The 19,850-nt window shown below is 35.7% G+C and overlaps 1 protein-coding gene and 1 pseudogene across 2 annotated transcripts in view; both read right to left on the reverse strand.

Annotated features, from left to right (window-relative positions):
- Positions 1–1,065: 1,065 nt before the first annotated feature.
- The window catches only part of UBE2K (ubiquitin conjugating enzyme E2 K), a 60,558-nt gene continuing 41,773 nt past the window's right edge, over positions 1,066–19,850 (reverse strand). For both annotated transcript variants that reach the window (XM_037064306.1, XM_037064307.1), the window contains 4 exons: positions 18,681–18,763; positions 10,653–10,752; positions 6,381–6,509; positions 1,066–5,401 (listed from right to left, as the gene is read on the reverse strand). In XM_037064306.1, coding sequence (XP_036920201.1) covers positions 5,327–5,401; positions 6,381–6,509; positions 10,653–10,752; positions 18,681–18,763 — 387 coding nt within the window. In that variant the 3' untranslated portion in view covers positions 1,066–5,326. The remainder of the gene's footprint in view (positions 5,402–6,380; positions 6,510–10,652; positions 10,753–18,680; positions 18,764–19,850) is intronic.
- On the reverse strand, positions 11,210–11,323 carry LOC118999710 (uncharacterized; annotated as a pseudogene).

Below are 19,850 nucleotides of genomic sequence, written 5' to 3' on the forward strand. Positions count from 1 at the left end.
AAATGTGGTAGTTTTATACAGTGTTTGTCTTGTTTTACCTTTGTATATTGAAAAGGCTCCATATGCATTATAATAGTATTTACACAGCTTTGCCTTCTTGACTTTGGTTAAACATCTTAAAAAGTAACTTGTAACAGGAAGATTTAAGTAAAATGATGAAGTCATGCTTTAATGTAGTTTTACTGAAATTAAGTGGGGGTGAAATAAACATTACAACATGAGCACATGCATAGACAGTAAATTACTGTAAGAGATACTCCTAAGAGCTTTGATATTGATGGAAATCTTTAATTCTTTGATGATCAAATCAAAACATGACCAAATGTTTACTATCCTTCAAATCTGGCCATCCTTTGGTAGGAACTGGTATGAGAGCTCACTTGAATTCATTTGTTATACTTGATTTTTAATAGGTAAAGATCCAGCTTGCTCATGAAAAGAGCACTTCATACTAGTATTCCAGTCAGAAGCAATTCCATTTCCAAGCTAGAAAAATTCATACGACTGCTGAAAGCTGGTTATAAATGCCCTAGAGACACAAACAATTAGTTTTGCTATGTAAAAACTTCCAAATCCTGAACAATGTAGGTTCTTCTAATTATCACTACTAATAGAGCCAGGGGTAATCCAAGGATAGTGACCTAAGACTTTCTGAAATAATTCAGTCCTTTCCACTGTAAACAGGCACCCTTTCCAGAAAGATCTGTGTGCACATATGAAAATAGTTTAAAAAAATTACTTTCAGTACCAACAAAGTCTGGATTATTCTGATTTTGAATTAGAACTTAGCCAAGTAATGTTCTATTTTCAAATATATACTTTGAATTAGAATTTTTAAATGTCCACCCATTTTTAAATTCAAAGACTCAATATAACTTATTGCATACATCATCATATGCTCATCACTCTGAAACCAGTCTAGGAGAAACCACTACCTGGTTTAAGTAATGTGAACTGCTTGTCCATAGATAAGTACCCAGAAAGAAGATATAAACCATTTTCGGGGGAAAACATGCATGCATTTATTTTTAAGAATTCCCAGTAATGGGGGAAAAAAATTCAACATCTTTAAAAATGTGTTTATTTTTTAAAAAATCAGTTGTGTACAAAAATGTTTCGTAGTTTTAATTCTCAAGACAAATACCCAACCCTCCACCCACAGCCCACCCTGCTTCATGGTCTTTCTGGTAACCCACCCATTTTCCCCATACAGGAAGTTAACGGCTCAAGGTAGACCCTCCTACAGAATTTATCATCACTAACAGATGGTTTAGAATAGAGATCTAGAGAAGCTAACAAGCAAGGTTCTTTCTTGGTGAGGTTAATGAGAATCCCTATAATGGCAGTAGACTTCCAGCAGACACCACAACAAAGCACCATCAATTGCTGAAAGCTAAAAAATAGACATTATTTTCAATAGTATTTCATTTTCTATTGGAAAAGTCTTTAAGTTACATTAAATAAGTATCTTTCCCCCCAGAAGAAATAGTCTAGCTTTTATTATGATGCCTGTAAAAATTAGGTAACAGCAAGCACACAAGGATGGGTTACAGCACAGTGCAATGATTTGTATCCACTCACCCCCTAGAATCAAACTGATAAACTGTGCCACACCTGATTATATATATTTGTATAGCAGCATGGTTAAAATAACCAAGCACTAGGTGGCACATTCTCAACTTACATTTAGGTGATGGTCACAGGTTTATGAGAGTAGCAGTCCAATAAAGCCGTAACAGAACAGGACAAGGTAGATACTGACATTCTCCTATCCCTGTGCCACAAGATTTTTGACTCATACTGTGACAGTGCAAGTAGAACATGTGACAGAATATGTAGACACTGCAGAAAAGTTGCATTTGGGGAAAAGGCTATTTTATCAGCAAGTACTTCAAGTTGCCTTCTTCCCCAGTGATAGTAAGTAGCTGACATTAAGTGTTCATTTTAAACTGGTACTGAAAAAATGGAAATGCAAATTTTTAAAAAATCAATGGTTGTACCCTGGAATTGGAATTTCCTTAACTAGAAAAGTGATTAATATAACATTATTTTGTAAAAGTCCATGAAATAAAAGTTAACTGTAAACAGACGGCTTCCTTTTTTATATCCAAACATTGTTTCCACATATGTACAAGTTTACCTGGCTCCAACTCTTCCCTGCCCAAACCCATCTTAAATCTTTGAAACAACAAAATGCTTTATTTCCTCTGTTGTGGAAATACAGGATGTGGAAATATTACCTTACTCCTATTGCAGTTTTAAAAGCTCAAATCAGGCTTCCACTTACAGCCGAGATCTACTCTTCACATTGATAAACTTATTAAGCAGCCTAAACAGTAACACGATATGCTACATTCTGTAGTGCATAAATAAGCAATGTCCACTTTAACTGCCAATTCTTTCTCATAGATACTTTAAAAAATTATTTTGCATAGTTTTAAGCGCCACCAACAATCACGAATGTGAAATACTTCCCCCCCAAAAAACCAGTCTTCATTTCACAGATTATTCTCAAAAACAAAATACTCAGAACCCAAACATATATATATTTGAATGTATTATGTGTTTAAGTAAACCTTAGTCACAATTCCAAACATTTGTGGGAGCCAACTCAGAGCATCTAATTTAGTCAAAATTCCTCAAATATTTATATACTACTTACTGTATGTTTATTTGGGTCACAAATAGCTATTCATTCAGTAATCTGTAGTGAAATACTATCCAACTACTTATTTGTTGTTTTAAAAGTCAGGTACATACTCATGAAATAGACCTGATTACACTAAAAGTCTATTGCGTTAACAGTGACTTCTAGCAAAACTGCCTGTTCTAAAAAGGGTATCATTAAATGTATTTTTTTTACCATAATTTTTGAGGCCTTTAAAACGGAAAAGTCCTAAAAAATTGAGAATTGTAAAAATAATTTTCACCAGGGTACCTGTTTTCCCACACCTGTACTTTTGTGTCCTTTTCCCAAACGTATATAAGACCAGAAGGGAAAAAAATGCCTTAATTTCTATACTTAGGGAAGTAAATCTACCTAAAGAGTAGTGGGAAGAAAATCACACAGGATGACAGTGGGAAATGTCCCAGAATGGGAGATTATCACATTAAATTACAATAAAAATGAGGTAAATAAATTTTGAAATGAAAAAACCCATTATGGAGAACCTCTCATACTAATTTCCTGGGCACTGGGATGTTACACTATAGCTAGATGAATAGATAGATACCCTACATAGCTAATGTGCATAAAAAACCAAAGGCTAGGTTTAGCTGCCTCCCAGAGCTAAGTATGTAATGCTTGACATTTAATATCCTCTGAGTTTTCTCCTTTGTCTAACCACAGAACAATTAAATGTACCCTGAAAATATAGGCAAATAGTAAACTGGGTAGATGTTTGATACTTAAAATAATCCAAATATTACTATTACCAAGCTGCCCTCCACTAAAAAAAATTAACTCTAATCAACAATATAACAAAACTGTCCACTTTCACACAATTCCAACCTTACTTCAAAGTATAAAGAAAAGTACAAGGTTTTAGTTATTTAAATAAATAAAGAAAAATCTTGTTTCCTTTGGCATCTTTAGAAAGTAACTAAACTACAACAATTAGAAGAGGTTGATTGTATAAAGAAATTTATGTTTAAGCAAACATATAGAGAAAAAAACATAGCAACTTGTGTTTAGTATGCAATAATATCAACTACAAGAGTTTACTATCGATTAGGAAAGCCTTACAAGTTTTTGGAAGAACCATCACATCTTTAACATTACCATATATTTAACAATGGTTTCTTTTATTGCTTCTAAGATTATTGAGAAGTCAAATGAAATTATGCTAGATTTATGGTTCAAAATTATTTTCCAAACACCAAACAATTATATAATTTAGGATAAATAACACTTGAAGAAAAAAAACCTTTTATAATAGGACTTTCAATATACAGCCTTACTTTAATTCATTCCGGTTCTATTACATTTTTATTATTTGCATTGGTCCTGAAAATTTTAATAAGCACTGTGTTTCTATGTATAGAATTGCCTGCGTAAATCCATTTCTACCTTCACAAAATGGTCACATTAGTGTTTGAGCTGCAAAACTAATAATTCTCAAACTGTAGAACTTAGAATGAAATGTAACTTTTATACGAATAGAAAGTCTATGTACAAGAGAAGGTGAAGTTTTCAATTTCCATATTATCAGAAACATCATAAAGAAAGCTAGATTTGTAACACACTGCTATTCCTATGTGCATCTGAAGTATGTACAGTAAAACACCAACACAGCTTTCATGTGTAAATAGGGGGAAATGTAAGCAAGAGTGACTTTAAAGTATCTGAAAAAGCAATCTCTAAAAAGCCAAATAAGGCAAAAAAACTAAAAACAGTTGATTTCATCCTTTCAAGTTCTCAAAGAAATGTTCACCAACTTACAAACAGAAAAAAATGCGAAATTCACTTGAAAAATTAAGTTGGGTTCTTTCATTAAATCTTGGGAATACTGCAACATCAAGTATTTACTAGTTTTGCAAGAGAAACAAAACTGGCAGCTCCATTTCTACATTATTAGTTAATATAGGAACGTTTTTAAGAGTAAAGAATTGTGACAAAACATTCCACAAGGATGACCTAAAAATGAAGCAAGGGATACTTCCCCTCAGTACATTTCCCAAAGAATTTGCTATTAGCATACTAGCTGTGTGCGGTAAGAGGGGAAAAATAAATATGGTGTCCCAGATTGCTGACTAGGACAAAAAGGCTCTGAATAGGTACCATCTTCAATTCTGGATACATCTCATACTTAAGAATTCTCAAAAGCTTAAAATGGTGGTCTTTTCAGCTACCCATCCTAAGAAGTCAAGTACAAGCATGCAAGTAAATTCACAGGCACAGAGGATCCATGTTAAAAACAGTTAAGGTAGCTGTGATGCAACACCAACAATTTGAATGGTCCTGACACACTCAAAATATTATCTTAATTATTCAACAAAATCCTGAAGCAAACTCTTGCTAGTCTTGGTACACTGCTAAACACTAAAGTAGCATGTTTTTTCCATGGTTTCGCTTAGCTCAAAGAATTTTTACACTATTAAGTAAGAAAAAAAATTAAAGTATTTCCCCTTTTTAAATTTACAGACGTTTAATTAGCTTTATTTACAGAGCAGGGATTTTTTTCTCAGTCTCCAATGGTGCCTAGATAACAACATTAGGCAAGAATGCCAGTTTAAAAGAAATCTATGCAGAATCCTAAAAATAACAGATGTTGATGCTCCTCAAGAAGGGCAAGCTTGACTATATCAGCAGCTCTCTCACTATGCCTCAGTTACTCAGAAGCAATTCTGTTGCAGTCTCTACATCCCATGATTTTGAAGACAAGGCCACTATTACAGCATTCTGTAGAGAAAAAAGAGGGGACCCCCCCCGCAAAAAAAATCAAATCTCAAGGAAACTTTTTGTTTTTTCTTCAAGGAAAGATTTGAAAAATATTGAATCATTCATTGTCTTTATATTGAGAACCAACCATACTTTGTTTTTGTTCTTTGTTGACCTGTAGTGCATAAAAGCTTCTAAAACTAATGATTAAAATCAGTAAGATGAAAAGAAAAATCACTAATTTTTAATAACAGAAAACGTATCAAAACTAAATTTAGAGTGCTATACTGGTAGCTCAGTTAGTTAGAGCGTCATCCTGATATGCCAAGGTTGTGGGTGGGTGTGATCCCCAGTCAGGCACATACAAGAATCAACCAATGAATGCACAAGTAAGTGGAACAACAAATCAATGTTTTTTTCTCCCTTCCTCCTCTCAATCTATTAACCAGTAAATAAATAAATAAATAAATACATACATACATACATACATACTAAATTTAGAGTATTTCTGAACAAATTTTGTCAGCCAACAATTTGCCTCAATCATTTAAAATCAATCAATAATATATTGCCCTGGCTGGGTAGCTCAGTTGGTTAGAGTGCTGTCCCGAAATGCCAAAGCTGTGGGTTTGATCTCCCATTAGGGAACATATAGATATCAACCAATGAATGCATAAGTAAGTGGAACAACAAATCAAAGTTTCTCTTTATCTAAAATAAATAACAAAAAAATCAAATCAATCGCCCTGGCTGGTGTGGCCCAGTAGATTGAGCGCAGGCCTGTGAACTAAGGGATCATGGTTCGATGCCTAGTCAGGGCACATGCCTGGGTTGCAGGCCAGTTCCCAGTGGGGGACACACAAGAGGCAACCAAACATTGATATTTCTCTCCCTCTCTCCTTCCCTTCCCCTCTAAAGATAAATGAATAAAATCTTAATAAAAATTTTAAAAATCAAATCAATCAATATAGCTAAGTCAGCATACCTTTATATTACTTACCCTATCAAAGCCCATAGCACATAGATTTTCTATTTTTTTGGTGTATTCTGGACTAGAAACCGGTGCTCCAGCATACACATGTGCCCAGAGTCGAGCTGTCTGTTTGAACATTTCAGGATTTTGTTTGTACTATATAAGGGAAAAAAAATTGACATACATGACAATAGAGCTGTAACATTCAGTATAGTAGCTCAGTTCTAACTGCCTAATATAACCTGGTTTTTCTAAATAAAACTAATGTAGATTTTAAATGTTACTGATTCACTGCCCACTGCAAGTAAACTACGTCACTCAAGAAAAGACTGTTTAACCTGAAGCTATAATTCTTAAGTTATATTAACAAAACAAAAACAAAGACAAATAATATTTATCAACTCTAATCTCCAATTTTAACAAATAGAAAATGAATACTAAGTCAAGTGAGATGTCAGAAATTGTTTTTAATTAGAGATGTTTCTAAACACTGTGTAGGGCAAGCATTACACAACTGAACAGAATTACTAGTTTCTAAAATAATGTGGACATTAATAAATGTGACCAAACTTTTGTATTAACCATAGTTCAGGCTAGAATATACAACTAGACTTCACTGTTTTGCTAGAGTTGTATCAGTGTACAGTGATTTAAAAAAAACCCTTATTTATAGCACATGTCCTAACTTACAGCACATGTTTTGAGATGATTATGAACTTACCCTAAAACTTCCCATATGCATTGAGAAGAGGTAAATTTATTTTCAAATATTCTATTACTTAATAAAGCAAAGTATGCACTTAAAATAAGTGTTCAATTCACTTTATATCTTTTTAAAAGTGTTTAGTACATCTTCCATATTTTAAGACTATTGAGATTTACCTCAGCATCTGTGGCTCGGAACTAAATAGGAAATCAAAGCTAATACTCAAGCTAAGCTCCTGATTACCAAGAACGAATCAACAGCACATATATATAACATGTGAAACCATAATTCTAAGCACTCTGAGACAAATAGAACATTTTAACATAAATATATACATAGAAGAAAGAGCGAACAACTTTTCAAGGAAATAGAGGAATTTGCTAAGAGAGAAAGTTTCCTCAGGTAGAAGAAACATGGCAGATTGGCTAACATGACATATAGAAATGAACATCACCCCGAAAAAACACGAGTTTGAAGAACAATTAGAATTTAGAAAATTAAGCTGGATTTGCAGACAGTTCAAATCACGAAGGAAAACTCTGCAAACTAAAGAATTTAGATTTACCAAGTAGGTAATAGTAGAGCTAGTAAGTTTTTAGTAGTAAAGTAAAATAAGATTTGCACTTTATAAAGCTAACTGGTATCCATATAGAACATGCAGTAAGGAAGAGGCTGAAAAGGGGGAGCTCTATCATAGCAGTAGAAATGAGAAATTTCAAAAAATGTGTACTGAGGCAGAGAAGTATAACAGGAGATTCTGGGAATAGAATCAACAAGAAATGCTGGCTGGTGTGGCTCAGCAGATTGAGTGCTGGCCTGTAAACCAAAAGGTCGCAGATTAGATTCCTGGTCAGGGTATATGCCTGGGTTGCTGACCAGGTCCTCTAGTTTGGGACACGTGGGAGGCAACCGAGCCATTTTTCTTTTACACATCAATGTTTCTCTCCCTTACTTTCTCCTTCCCTTCTCCTCTCTAAAAATAAATAAGATTTCCACTCATGATAGAGATATGGGTAAACACAGCTCACCTCTGCAAACTACAGAAAAAATTAAAACTAGACTAAAAAATAAGCATCACTCAGAATAGTCAGAAAATCAAGCTGTACGGAAGTCTGACAACCAAGAATTTAAAGAAGCTACATCCATCCAGAGAGGTAGGAGGGGTAGAGAGGCACAGAGGGGCTTGGTAGAGTGGTACTGAGATGTGGAAAGGGCAGTCCCACATCTACATGTGATGGATAAAAAAAATCAGGTGGGATTCTGGGAGCAAAAGATCCTAGCCCCAGACCAGATCATCTAGCCCAGGGTTTCAGCACTGGGGAGATAAAAGTCTTCATAACTTCTAGCTGTAAAAACCAGTGGGGGCTGGGGCAGCAGAAGAAACTGGGATTCTTAGGAGTTTCCTCTAAAAGGGTCTGCAAAAGACTTAGGACTTTCACTCCCTCTGGGATTCAGCATCAGGGCAAAAGCTGGAAGGGCACCAGTGGCAAATGAGGAGAAACTGAGATGACTGGCATCAGGGTGAGTTCCAGGAGACAGTTTCCTCCCAGGCAAAACTTCAGAGGCCAGACAGCAGCACTGTCCCCTCCCCGAGCCCTCCCTAACACAGCAACAGAGCGGTGACATGGGGTGCCCTGCCCTGGTCATTACTAAAGGCTCCAGGCCAAGTAACTTACAGATGGGCTTTTCTACATCTTACAACAGGCCACACTGCTAAGATAGGGAGTCATAGCAGCTCTACCTAATACACAGAAAGAAACACAGGGAGGCTGACAAAATGAGGAGACAAAGAAATATGGCCCAAATGAAAGAACAAAAAAAATTTCAGAGAAAGAACTAAAACGAAGATAGCCAACCTACCAGATGCAGAGTTCAAAACATTGGTTATCAGGATGCTCAAAGAACTCACTGGGTACTTCTAAAGCATAAAGAAGATCTAGGCAGAAATGAAGGTTACACTAAGTGAAATAAAGAAAAATCTACAGGGAACCAACATGGAAGAGACGAAGAATCAAACCAACAATTTGGAATGTAAGGAAGAAAAAAAGCATTCAAACAAACAGCAAGAATAAAAAGGGAATTAAACAAACAAACAAATAAACAAATACCCCCCCCCCCAAACGAAGATAGGCTCAAGAGCTGCCGGGTTATCTCCAAACTTACCAACAGCTGAATCATAGCAGTGCCAGAAGGATAAGAGAAAGAGCAAAAAATGGAAACCTTATTTGAAAAAATAATGAAAGAAAACTGCCCTAACCTGGTGAAGGAAATACACATACAAGCCCAGGAAGCACCGAGTCCCAAACAAGATGGACCTAAATAGGACCACACCAAAATTAAAATGCCAAAAGTTAAGGACAGAAAGAAAATCTTTTAAAAAAGATTTTATGTATTTATTTTTAGACAGAGGTGAAGGGAGGAAGAAAGGGAGGGAGAGAAACATCAATGTGTGGTGCCTCTTGTGTGCCCCCAGCTGGTGACCCTGTCTGCAACCCAGGCATGTGCTCTGACTACTGGAATCAAACAAGCAATCCTTTGGTTCGTAGGCCAGCACTCAATCCACTGAGCCACACCAGCCAGGGATCAAGATAAAGAAAATCTTAAAAGCAATAAGAGAAAAGGAGATAGTTATCTACAAAGGAGTTCCCGTAAGACTGTCTGGTGATTTCTGAAAAGAAATCTAGCATGCTAAAGAGATTGGCAAGAAGTATTCAAAGTGATGAAAATCAAGGACCTACAACCTAGATTATTCTATCCAGCAAAGCTACCATTTAGAATGGGAGGGCAGGTAAAGTGCTTCCCAGGCAAGGTAAAACTAAAGGAGTTCATCATCACTAAGCCATTATTATATGAAAGAATTATAGAAGAAAAAGATCAAAACTATGAACATTAAAAAGAGCAATATATTCACAACTATTGACAACTGAATCTGAAAAAGAAACTAAGCAAAACAAGAACAAAAACAGAATCATGGACAGGGGTATCATTTGGAAGGTTATCAGTTGGGAGGGGGAAGGGAAAAAAAGGGGAAAAGGTACAGGGATTAAGAAGTACAAATTAGTAGGTACAAAAATAGACAGGGGATGTTAAGAACAGTATAAGAAATGGAGTAGCCAAAGAACTCAAATGCATGACCCATGGACTTGAACTAAGAGAGCAGTGCTGGAGGGAATGAAAGTACCAGGTGGAGCAGGTCAAAGGAGGAAAAACTGGGACAACATAATCAATAAAGTATGTTTTAAAAAAAAGAATTAGCTAATGCTGATTCCAACAAAGGATTCTGAAGTAGGTACTCTGGGACCTCACACAGTTCAAAGCACTCTGCAAAATCCTTTGTTGGAACTGGCATCAACAAGAGAAAAGGATACATACATAGAGAAGAATTTCAAGTCTGTGACTTGGATATTTAACTAAGGGTCAGGTGTTGATTATATCCAATCAAGCTAGTACACTAAAAATCAAGAAAGGAAACCATTTCCAAATTGAGTTCCAATAGAAGTATGCTCCAATATTAGTATACTAACACTGCAAACCACTTGAGACTAAAAGCTAAATATAAGAAAGTCTTCTAAAAGCAGAAAAGAAAATCTTACCTGATTTGCTACTACTGCATCCTGAGGGTCATCTGGTTCTGCAGCTGCCAACAGTGCTTGCAACGACAATAATACCGTGCGGAGAGTCATTGCTGCTGCCCTAAAATTTAAAAAAAGGAAAATATCAAGTTAAGAAAGCTTTGCATGATAAAAGCAAAGTAGATGTTTTTTGAATAAAAGATAATAACTACTGGAATGAAAAGTAACCCGGGTTTTAGTTTAATCATGTAATTAACAAAACTTAGAATTACATATTCACCGATCATTTTTTCTTCTTTACACTGAATGACTTTTCCTATTTTTTTTCTATGATAATTTTATTATTTTGAAATTATTATACACAGAGCTCAAAATACAAGGTACTAGATCAGGGATCATGGGAGTCTTACTAAGAATAGCTTTTTTTTTTTAAGAGAGAGAGGGGAAAAGGAGGGAGAGAGGGAGACAACCATCAATGAGAGAGAAAACATCAATCAGTTGCCTCTCAAATGCACCCCGTCCAGGGACAGAACCTGCAACCTAGGCATGTACCCTAACCAGGAATCAAACTGGCAATCTTTGACTTTGTCCAACAACACCCAACCAACGAGATATACTCATTAGGATGACTACTATTAAACTGATAAGAACAGATACTACACTTGATCTTAGCCAAAAGACCGAGAAGCAATAGGATGACTACTATTAAAAAGCTAACAAACAAATAAAGCAAAAAAACACACCCAGATTTGGAATAATTGCAATCCTTGTGCACTGTTGGTAGGATTGCAACAAAAATAGTATGGCAATTCCTCAAAACAGACAAACTGCAGTTTGGATATATACCCAAAATAATTAAAAGCAGGGACCCATATTCAAAATCAGCATTATTCACAATAGCCAAAATGTGGAAGCAATTCAAGTTTCTATCAACCAATGAATGATATATGCATACCATGAAATATTATTCAGTCTTAAAAAGAAAATCTGTCACATGCTACAATATGGATGAATCCTGAGGACACTGTCTTAAATGAAGCCAGGGATAAAAAAACAAATACTATGATTCACAGAAAAAGAAAGAATGCAATGGTGGCTGCAATGGGTTGGAAGAGGGGGAATGAGAAGCTAAACGGAAAAAGAGTCAGTTTTGCAAAAACTTTGCCAAGTTTTTCACTTTGAAAAGTTTGGGGAAGATTGTGAAGACAAAGGCTTTGTAGTGTTGGCAATTGTCTTCATACCACTTTGGAGTCTGAGATCAGAGCAGAGAAATGGGAGACTGTGTCCTAAAAACTCTTGAAACATCAGGTTCAAGCAGTGCCCGAAACTTAAATTTTCCTTGGATTTTTTAAATTATGAGGTAGTATGAAAAAGACATTTAAGAAGATACAATGTACAAGAAACATGGCACATAGGACAGTGACACCTTAGTCCCCTTCAAAGTAGGCACCTTGTGACCTCACAGAATTCAAAACACTCTGCAAAATCCTTTGTTGGAATCTGCATCAGCTGCTCTCTAGTATTTTCCTGAATCTAATCAGTGGTTTGAAATCTCTTTCCTTTCAAAGGTGATTTTAGTTTTGGGAAAAGCCAGAAGTCACAGGCACCAAATCTGGGTTGCAGGGGGTTGAATTACCTGGGTGATTTGATGTTTCACCAAAAAACTTGGCTTGAGAAGTGATACATGAGTGGGTGCATCGTTATGATGAAGCTGCCAATCACCAGTTACCCATAGCTACCACCTTCTGAATCATCTGAATAGTTTCCAGAGGAATGTTCAAGGTTTTTTGTTTGTTTTTTAAACTGTTTTTCATACAGTTGTCTCCATTTTCCCTCCACCACTTTCTCCCACTCCACCTACCTTCATAAAAATGTTCAAGCTCTGCACAAAATTTCATTGATGCATATTCGCTGCTCTACTGACTGGTCATTTTGAATGTTGACAGCCACGCACCACATATGCTCACTCAATGGCATCTACCACTCCCCAGTGACTACTACAGAGATGTCGTCATTGTTTACACATGCACATTCCAGTCCACCCTCCTTGGCTGTCAGGTTACATCGATGTTGTGCAAACTATCCTTATCATATTAACAATAGCTGGACTTTTTCCAGGCAGACCTTGTATATTCCTTTTATATTTTGCAAATATTTAAAAATTTTTATCTATTTTGAGGGGCAGGGGAATGGAGGGAGAAAGAGTAGTAGAGAAAAAAATCAATCCACTGCCTTTCCCACATACCCACATCAGGGACCCAACCTGCAACCTAGGAATGTACCCTCACTGGGAATCCAACTGTCATTCTTTCACCTTGAAACACACCACCCAACCAACTGATCCACACTGGTCAGGTTATGTTTTATATTTTAGACATATACACCTTCTTGCTCAAGTCAATTTGGGTTCTAAGATCCAAGATACCCCATAAAATAGTATTTCATTTCTTTCCATGGTATTGGTTCTGGTAAACAATATTTTACTCTCTGTATAAAACAGTGATTGTTGATAGCTCTAAGAAAATTAGGATTAATAACAGAAGTATCTTCTTCAGTACCTCCAGATTCTAAGACAAATTTAAAAAAATACAGTACTAAAGAACATCTCAGTAGCATTCATATAACTAGCTGATATCAGAAAGAACAAGACTGATACTGCATTGAATTCTATAATCACTATGTATCTTGTTTTAAAACGTAACAATTAAATTTCTAATACTCTGTATATCATGATGGACACGTTATTATAAATCTGTTCAAAGAATGTACACCATGAGTGAACCATAATATAAACAATGGACTTTGGGTAACAGGGACGTATCAATGTAGGTTCAACTATAATAAACATACCATCTGGCTGAGGATGCTTATAATAGGGTAGACTATGCCTGTGTGGGGGCAGGGAGTATATGGAAAATCTCTGTACCTTTTTCTCTGTAAACCTAAAACTGCTTTAAAAAAAAAAAGACTTAAAAGGGACGGGTGTAGTTCTGGAGACTGGTTGCACAACAATGTGAATATACTTATTACTCAACTGTATACTTTAAAACAGTGAGATTACAATGTTATTTTTAAAAGTTTAAAGTGATAAACTCTTCCCTTAGCAATCCATAAGTTAATTTTTATTTTTTATTTATTTATTTTTAAATATTTTATTTATTTATCTTTAGAGGGGAAGGGAAGGAGAGGAGGAGAGAAATATCAATGTATGGTTGCCTCTCGTGAGTACCCTGTTGGGAACTGACCTGCAACCCAGGCATGTGCCCTGACTGGGAATTGAACCACAATCATGTGGTTCGCAGGCCCAAGCTCAATCCATTGAGCTATACCAGCCAGGGCTACATAAGTTATTTTTTAAATTTTATTAATTGATTTTTAAAAAAGATTTTATTAATTTATTTTTTAGAGAGAGGGGAGGGGAGGGAGAAAGAGAAGGAGAAAAATCTCAATGAGTGGCTTCCTCCTGCACACCCCCTTACTGGGGAGCCAGCCCACAACCCAGGCTTATGCCCTAAACTGGGAATTGAACCAGTGATCCTTCAATTTGCTGGCCAGCACTCAACCACTGAGCCACACTAGCCAGGGCTATTTACTGATTCCCCAACCCAGATCGGAAAAAGGGGGGAGAGATATCGATTCATTGCTCCAATTATTTATGCATTTATTGGTTGGTTTTTATGCCCTGACTGGGGACTGAATCTGTAAGCTTGGCATATCAGGACAATGTTCTAACCAACTGAGCTACCCAGCCAAGGATCATAGGTTTTTATTAGAAATACTTTATACTTCCTTTATTTGCCATTTCTTTATTGGGAAGACACTCACAAACTACTTTAGACCCTCTGGAGTTATCACTTCAAGAATCAGAAATTAAGGACCTAAAGTTAAACATGTTAAAAGGGAATGTTTGCCCTTAAAAGAAAAAAAAATCTGGATCTATAATTTTAGATTGAATTTATAACAATCTCAATGAGAAGTTTTAACTTTTCTACATGCTTGAAAATAATAACATGTTGGGAGGTGTATATAAATCATTAAAAATTGGCTGAATAAAGATATCTGAAAACAAAATTAATAGTGAACTATGACATTGTTTAAATAATTAGTGGTAATAAAGCTATGCCCTGGCTGGTGTGGCTCAGTGGATTGAGCTCTGGCCTGTAAACTGAAGGGTCACTGGTTGGATTCCAGGTTGGGGCACAAGCCTGGGTTGAAGGCCGGGTCCTTGGTTGGGGGGCATGTGGGAGGCAGCCAACTGATGTGTCTCTCACTCCTTGATATTTCTCCCCCTCTGTCTAAAAGTGAATAAAATCTAAGCCCTGGCTGGCGTAGCTCAGTGAATTGAGCGCGGGCCTGCGAACCAGACGATCGCGGTTCGGTTCCCAGTCAGGGCACATGCCTGGGTTGCAGGGCAGTTCCTTGCAGGCTAACTACCAGCAGGGGACGCACAAAAGGCAACCATACATTGATGTTTCTCTCCCTCTCTCCTTCCCCTCTAAAAGATTAAAAAAAAAAAAAAAAAGTAAATAAAATCTTTAGAAAAATAAAAAAAATTAGTGGTAATAAAACTAGTATCAAAATGAACCTACTTTTTTGGCTTCCTAAACACTGTAAACACTATTAACCTCTTTAATGGTATAAACAAATGAGTACATTCACAGGGATGTAAAGTACCACATAGGGTATGTAGTCAACAATATTATAATAAATGTATACAGTGCCAGATGGGTGCTAGACTTACTGGGTGATGCTTTGTAAGTTACATGTCTAATCATTATGTTGTACACCTGAAACTAATATAATATTGTATGGCAATTAAAATTTTTTATTAAAATGTATGTTTTTTATTATTCTACATTAGTTTTTGCATTTAAATTTAGTAATGTGAAAATGTATATAACTGAAAAATAAAATATTTTTCCCACTTACTGTTATTTCCATAAAATACTAATTCATACTGCATGGAGATTTTTAGGATTCAATGTGTCATTAGTTTAAATCTATTAAAAACAAATCCTAATAAGGCAAATAATATATGAAATTTTCTCAAAACGTGTTAGCTAATTTTAATTAATCAGTGGATAGTATGAATGAGTACCACATAAACCTATCTTCCTCTAATTAGTTTTGTTCAGATTTCAAAGCAGTAAGACGTTAATATGGCTAATTAAACACTCACTCATATGGACTGAGTAGGTAGGGACTTCAGGGACTTCAGGGACTTCAGCATGTAGAATGAGCATGTGAATTGTTTGTATTAATTAACTTTTCTATTAAGGATCTTCAAGAAGACCATCATAAATCATCTATGTTTATGCAAAACTCAATGCTAAAGAGAATGGCAGTTTTTTGTTTAAAATTTTTAAGGTATAATAAGCAAAGTTAAATGCTATACTGCTGGATTAATTTGCATATATTATAGACCCACACAACCCCACCTAGGTCAAAATATAGAGCATTTTCAGCCAAAAAGATTACTTGTGCCCCTCCCATTCACAACACTTACCTACCCCTGCCAATATCCTAATTTCTTTTTTTAAAAAAGATTTTACTTATTTATCTTTAGAGGAGAAGGGAAGGAAGAGAGGGAGAGCATTATCAATGTATGGTCGCCTCTCGTGCATCCCCCTGCTGGGAAACAAACCATCAACCCTTTCGTTCACAGGCCAGTACTCCATCCACTGAGCCACACCAGCCAGGGCCATGCATAAGTATTAATAAAAGACCAAACTGTTTTCTAGCATACTTATCCAAAATTATTCAATGTTTATTCAATTTATTTTTCTTCTAAGGCAATTATCCTATAGTCATCAAATCCCAGTTCTGAGGTCTAAACATCCATGCTTAAACATGCATATCCATTAAATGTGGATTATACCTCAATAAAGCAGGGGAGGGCAAAAGAGAGAACAAACCCAGGAGCAGAAAGGAGAGGGTATCAATCTCACTTATTTTACCTGATGTGTCTCTAACATCTTTCAATATTCCAATTATATAGATAGCAAATAAGACTAAAGTCAGCTATTTCACTTGTCTTAGAAGTGGGAATAGTTGATTAAAAGTCTTGGTACAAAAATTCAAGTTCTCTTCCTATATATCATATACACCATAATCTTCCAACTATCTATGGAGAGATAATCATGAGTGGTAGTCCTGCTGGCTTAACTCTGAGCAAAAAGGAAAGTAAGTGGAAGATTTTAGTCTGGAGCTTTTTCTGTTTTTAAGGGGGAGGGTGGTTACCATTCTGGCCATTGAGAAGAGACCAAGTAGGGAAAAGTCAAAAGCAGTGGGGCAGCTATTGTAATCATTCAGGCAAGAGGTAATGTGACTTGGACCAAGGTGGTAGTAATGAAGTTACTGCTAAGATTTTGGAAGTTTCACCAATAGGATACGCAAGACAGGGTACAGAGTACCTGAGAAAGAAGAACCAAGGATGATGATGAAGTTTGGGCTAAGCAACTGCAAGGACATGGTTGCCAAAAGCTTAGATGGGTGAAGCAGGTTTTTGGTTAGGGGAATATCAGTTCAGTTTTCAACTTGTTTAAGTCTGAAACGTCCATTATATTCCTCAAGGATGTTTAAATAGGCAATAGAACATGAGTCTAGACTTCAAGAAAGAAACACGTGTGAGCTGCTAGTATGTAAACCATGAAGTTCAGAGATCCGATGAACTCATCCAGGAAGAAAGTATTAATGGGGGAAAAAAAAAAGAAGTCAGGACTTAGTCCTGAGGCATTCTAACTTGTAGAATGCTCCAGATGAAGGAGGAACTAGTTAAAGAGTCTGAGAGTGGGAACAGGAAGAAGGGGAGAACAGAACTGATAATCTGAAAACCAAATGAATAAAAGAAACATACTTCTAACACTGCAAATATTCATTAATATCACTGAATGATAGAGCTAGCCTTGGAGATAACTTTACAGGTAAAACATGGAGGCCAACAATTTCAGTAAGTTGCAAAAAGTCAAAAAATCAAATGAATGACAGAAGATAAAGTTAGATATATTCCACACTGTTCAATGTTTAACAGTATGGAATACAGATCAGGATACTAGATCCCAAGAGATGATATATGGAGGGAGAGGCCCAACTCAGATGTGCTATTAGAATGGAAAAAGAAAACCAAACCCAACTAGCCACTCTTGCCTGTTTATCCAGTTAGTTATTAAGTAAATCAAATTGCCCAAACACTGAATGTTGTCATTCCTGTTTCACCTTATTCTGGTTCCATCCTTTTCCTTCTTTAACAAATCAAATGCATAACTTACTACTGTATTTTCCCCCACTCCAAGTCTTTTTATATTGTCTTGATCTTTCTATCTAAGTTTCCAAATATACCAGACTAATAGTCTAAGAGAATTATACAAAACAATTCAATTAATCCTGTCAACAGCCCTATAAAGTAGGTATTAACCCCATTTTTTTTCAGATGAGGAAACCAAGGTACAAAGCTTAGTAATGTGGTCCATACTACACAGCTCAGTAAACTTGGCAGAGCCAGGATTTGAAAGTAATGGGTCCATTTTGAACATAATGGCTCCAGAATAAGAATTCTTAAAACACTATACTAGGATCAAATCAGACAAAACTATGTGAAAGCACTATAAAGAATGGTACAAATGAAGATATCACCTACAAAAAGTACTCCTTGAAATCTGAAAACCTAAACTGTGCTCAATTAACACTTTTCACATTCCACCCAAGTCAGTGCTGATTATTTCAATACTTATTTTTAGTGTTTCACAAATACCTTCTTGAGATAATAAAGAATTAAATTTACCAAAATAAATAATGAAGTCCAAGACTTTTCAAGAGATAAAGCTAGCATATGAAATAGACCTATTAAGTATGTATTTAAATACAGACTGTGATCTCAATTATAACACATTTTCAATTATGTACTTAAATACATATGTTTTAAAATTATTTCCCAAATAAGAGAAACTATAATATATGCTTATGCTCTGAGGAAGTTACACATTTAACACTCTAAATATAATTTTGGAATTCATATGGGAGAAGAGAGAAGGCAAATGGAAAATCTCTTACCATTGATCTTTCAGGATATCCAAACAAATAGCCCCTGTGACGGAACTAATATTAGGATGCCATATTTTAGTGATAAACCGGACCTAGAAATATAAAGCACACTTGAGTTTTTAAGTAACAAAAAAAACACATATAGTTTAAATAGAACTATGAGTAAGAAGTCCTCAGATTTTTAAAAAAGTGTCCATACTTACATCATTTTGCCTAAGCGAAGGGAGTGATGTAGAAGATAAAGCATTAAGTAGTAAGCCAAATGTTGGCACTGACATACGCTGTTTAAACCTTTTAATAAATGCTCCGCCTTTAAAGAGACTCAACAATTACTAGGTGTTCATAGATAGTAAATGGAAACTTTTAAGTGTGAAGTAGGGTATAAAATAGTTTGAAGGAAAAAGTAAGCAAAATCCATAGTACATGGAAGCACAAGAAGCGGCTGTTAAGACTGTTCCTAATTTCTCTGTAGCAATTTTTTTCTCAAAATCTTCTAAAAGAATAACTCAACAAATATTTGAATGCACTGAAGAGACACTGAGGTTCAGAGTTTAAGATACTGATCAAAAATCAAATCACTAGTTAGCAAGAGCAAAGTGCAAACTCATACAATCTGATTTCAGATTCTGAGTCTCTAGTCACCTATTTGTCTTATCATAAAAAACCAATAAAGTGAAAATGCTAACTCTATCAGATCATCAAGAAATGAAATCTAGTTCATCAATTCCTTCTACAAGCTTTTGGAGAAGGAGGAGGAGGATTATTTTAACTGGCACATGTGATAGTCATCTGAGTCAAAATTCCTTAACACTTGTGAGAATAATTACTGTGAGTCAAGCAATGTTCTAAGTACTTAACAAAAATTAACTTATTAATATATGCTCCAAATCTAAGCTATTTATGGAAAGATGCTAAACAGCCTCTACTGCTTTCCTTCTGACTTGATTTGTCTATCTACCTGTCTCTACTTCCTCACCTACTCACTCACTAACACATATGCCATTTGAAAAAGCAATTTAAGTCACCAATGACTAATGGACACTTTTCATGCCTTGACCCTTTTTATTCTTAAAATAATCCCAACAATTTCAATGGTATCTACTTCTCTCTGTCCACAGAACCACTGTCTCGTTAAAGGAGATTATCATTCTTCACCTGAGTTACTAAACAGTCTGTTGA

This window comes from Sturnira hondurensis, unplaced genomic scaffold, assembly GCF_014824575.4.
Source record: "Sturnira hondurensis isolate 20B ecotype Veracruz unplaced genomic scaffold, ASM1482457v3 Scaffold0015056, whole genome shotgun sequence".
Classification (NCBI taxonomy): domain Eukaryota; kingdom Metazoa; phylum Chordata; class Mammalia; order Chiroptera; family Phyllostomidae; genus Sturnira; species Sturnira hondurensis.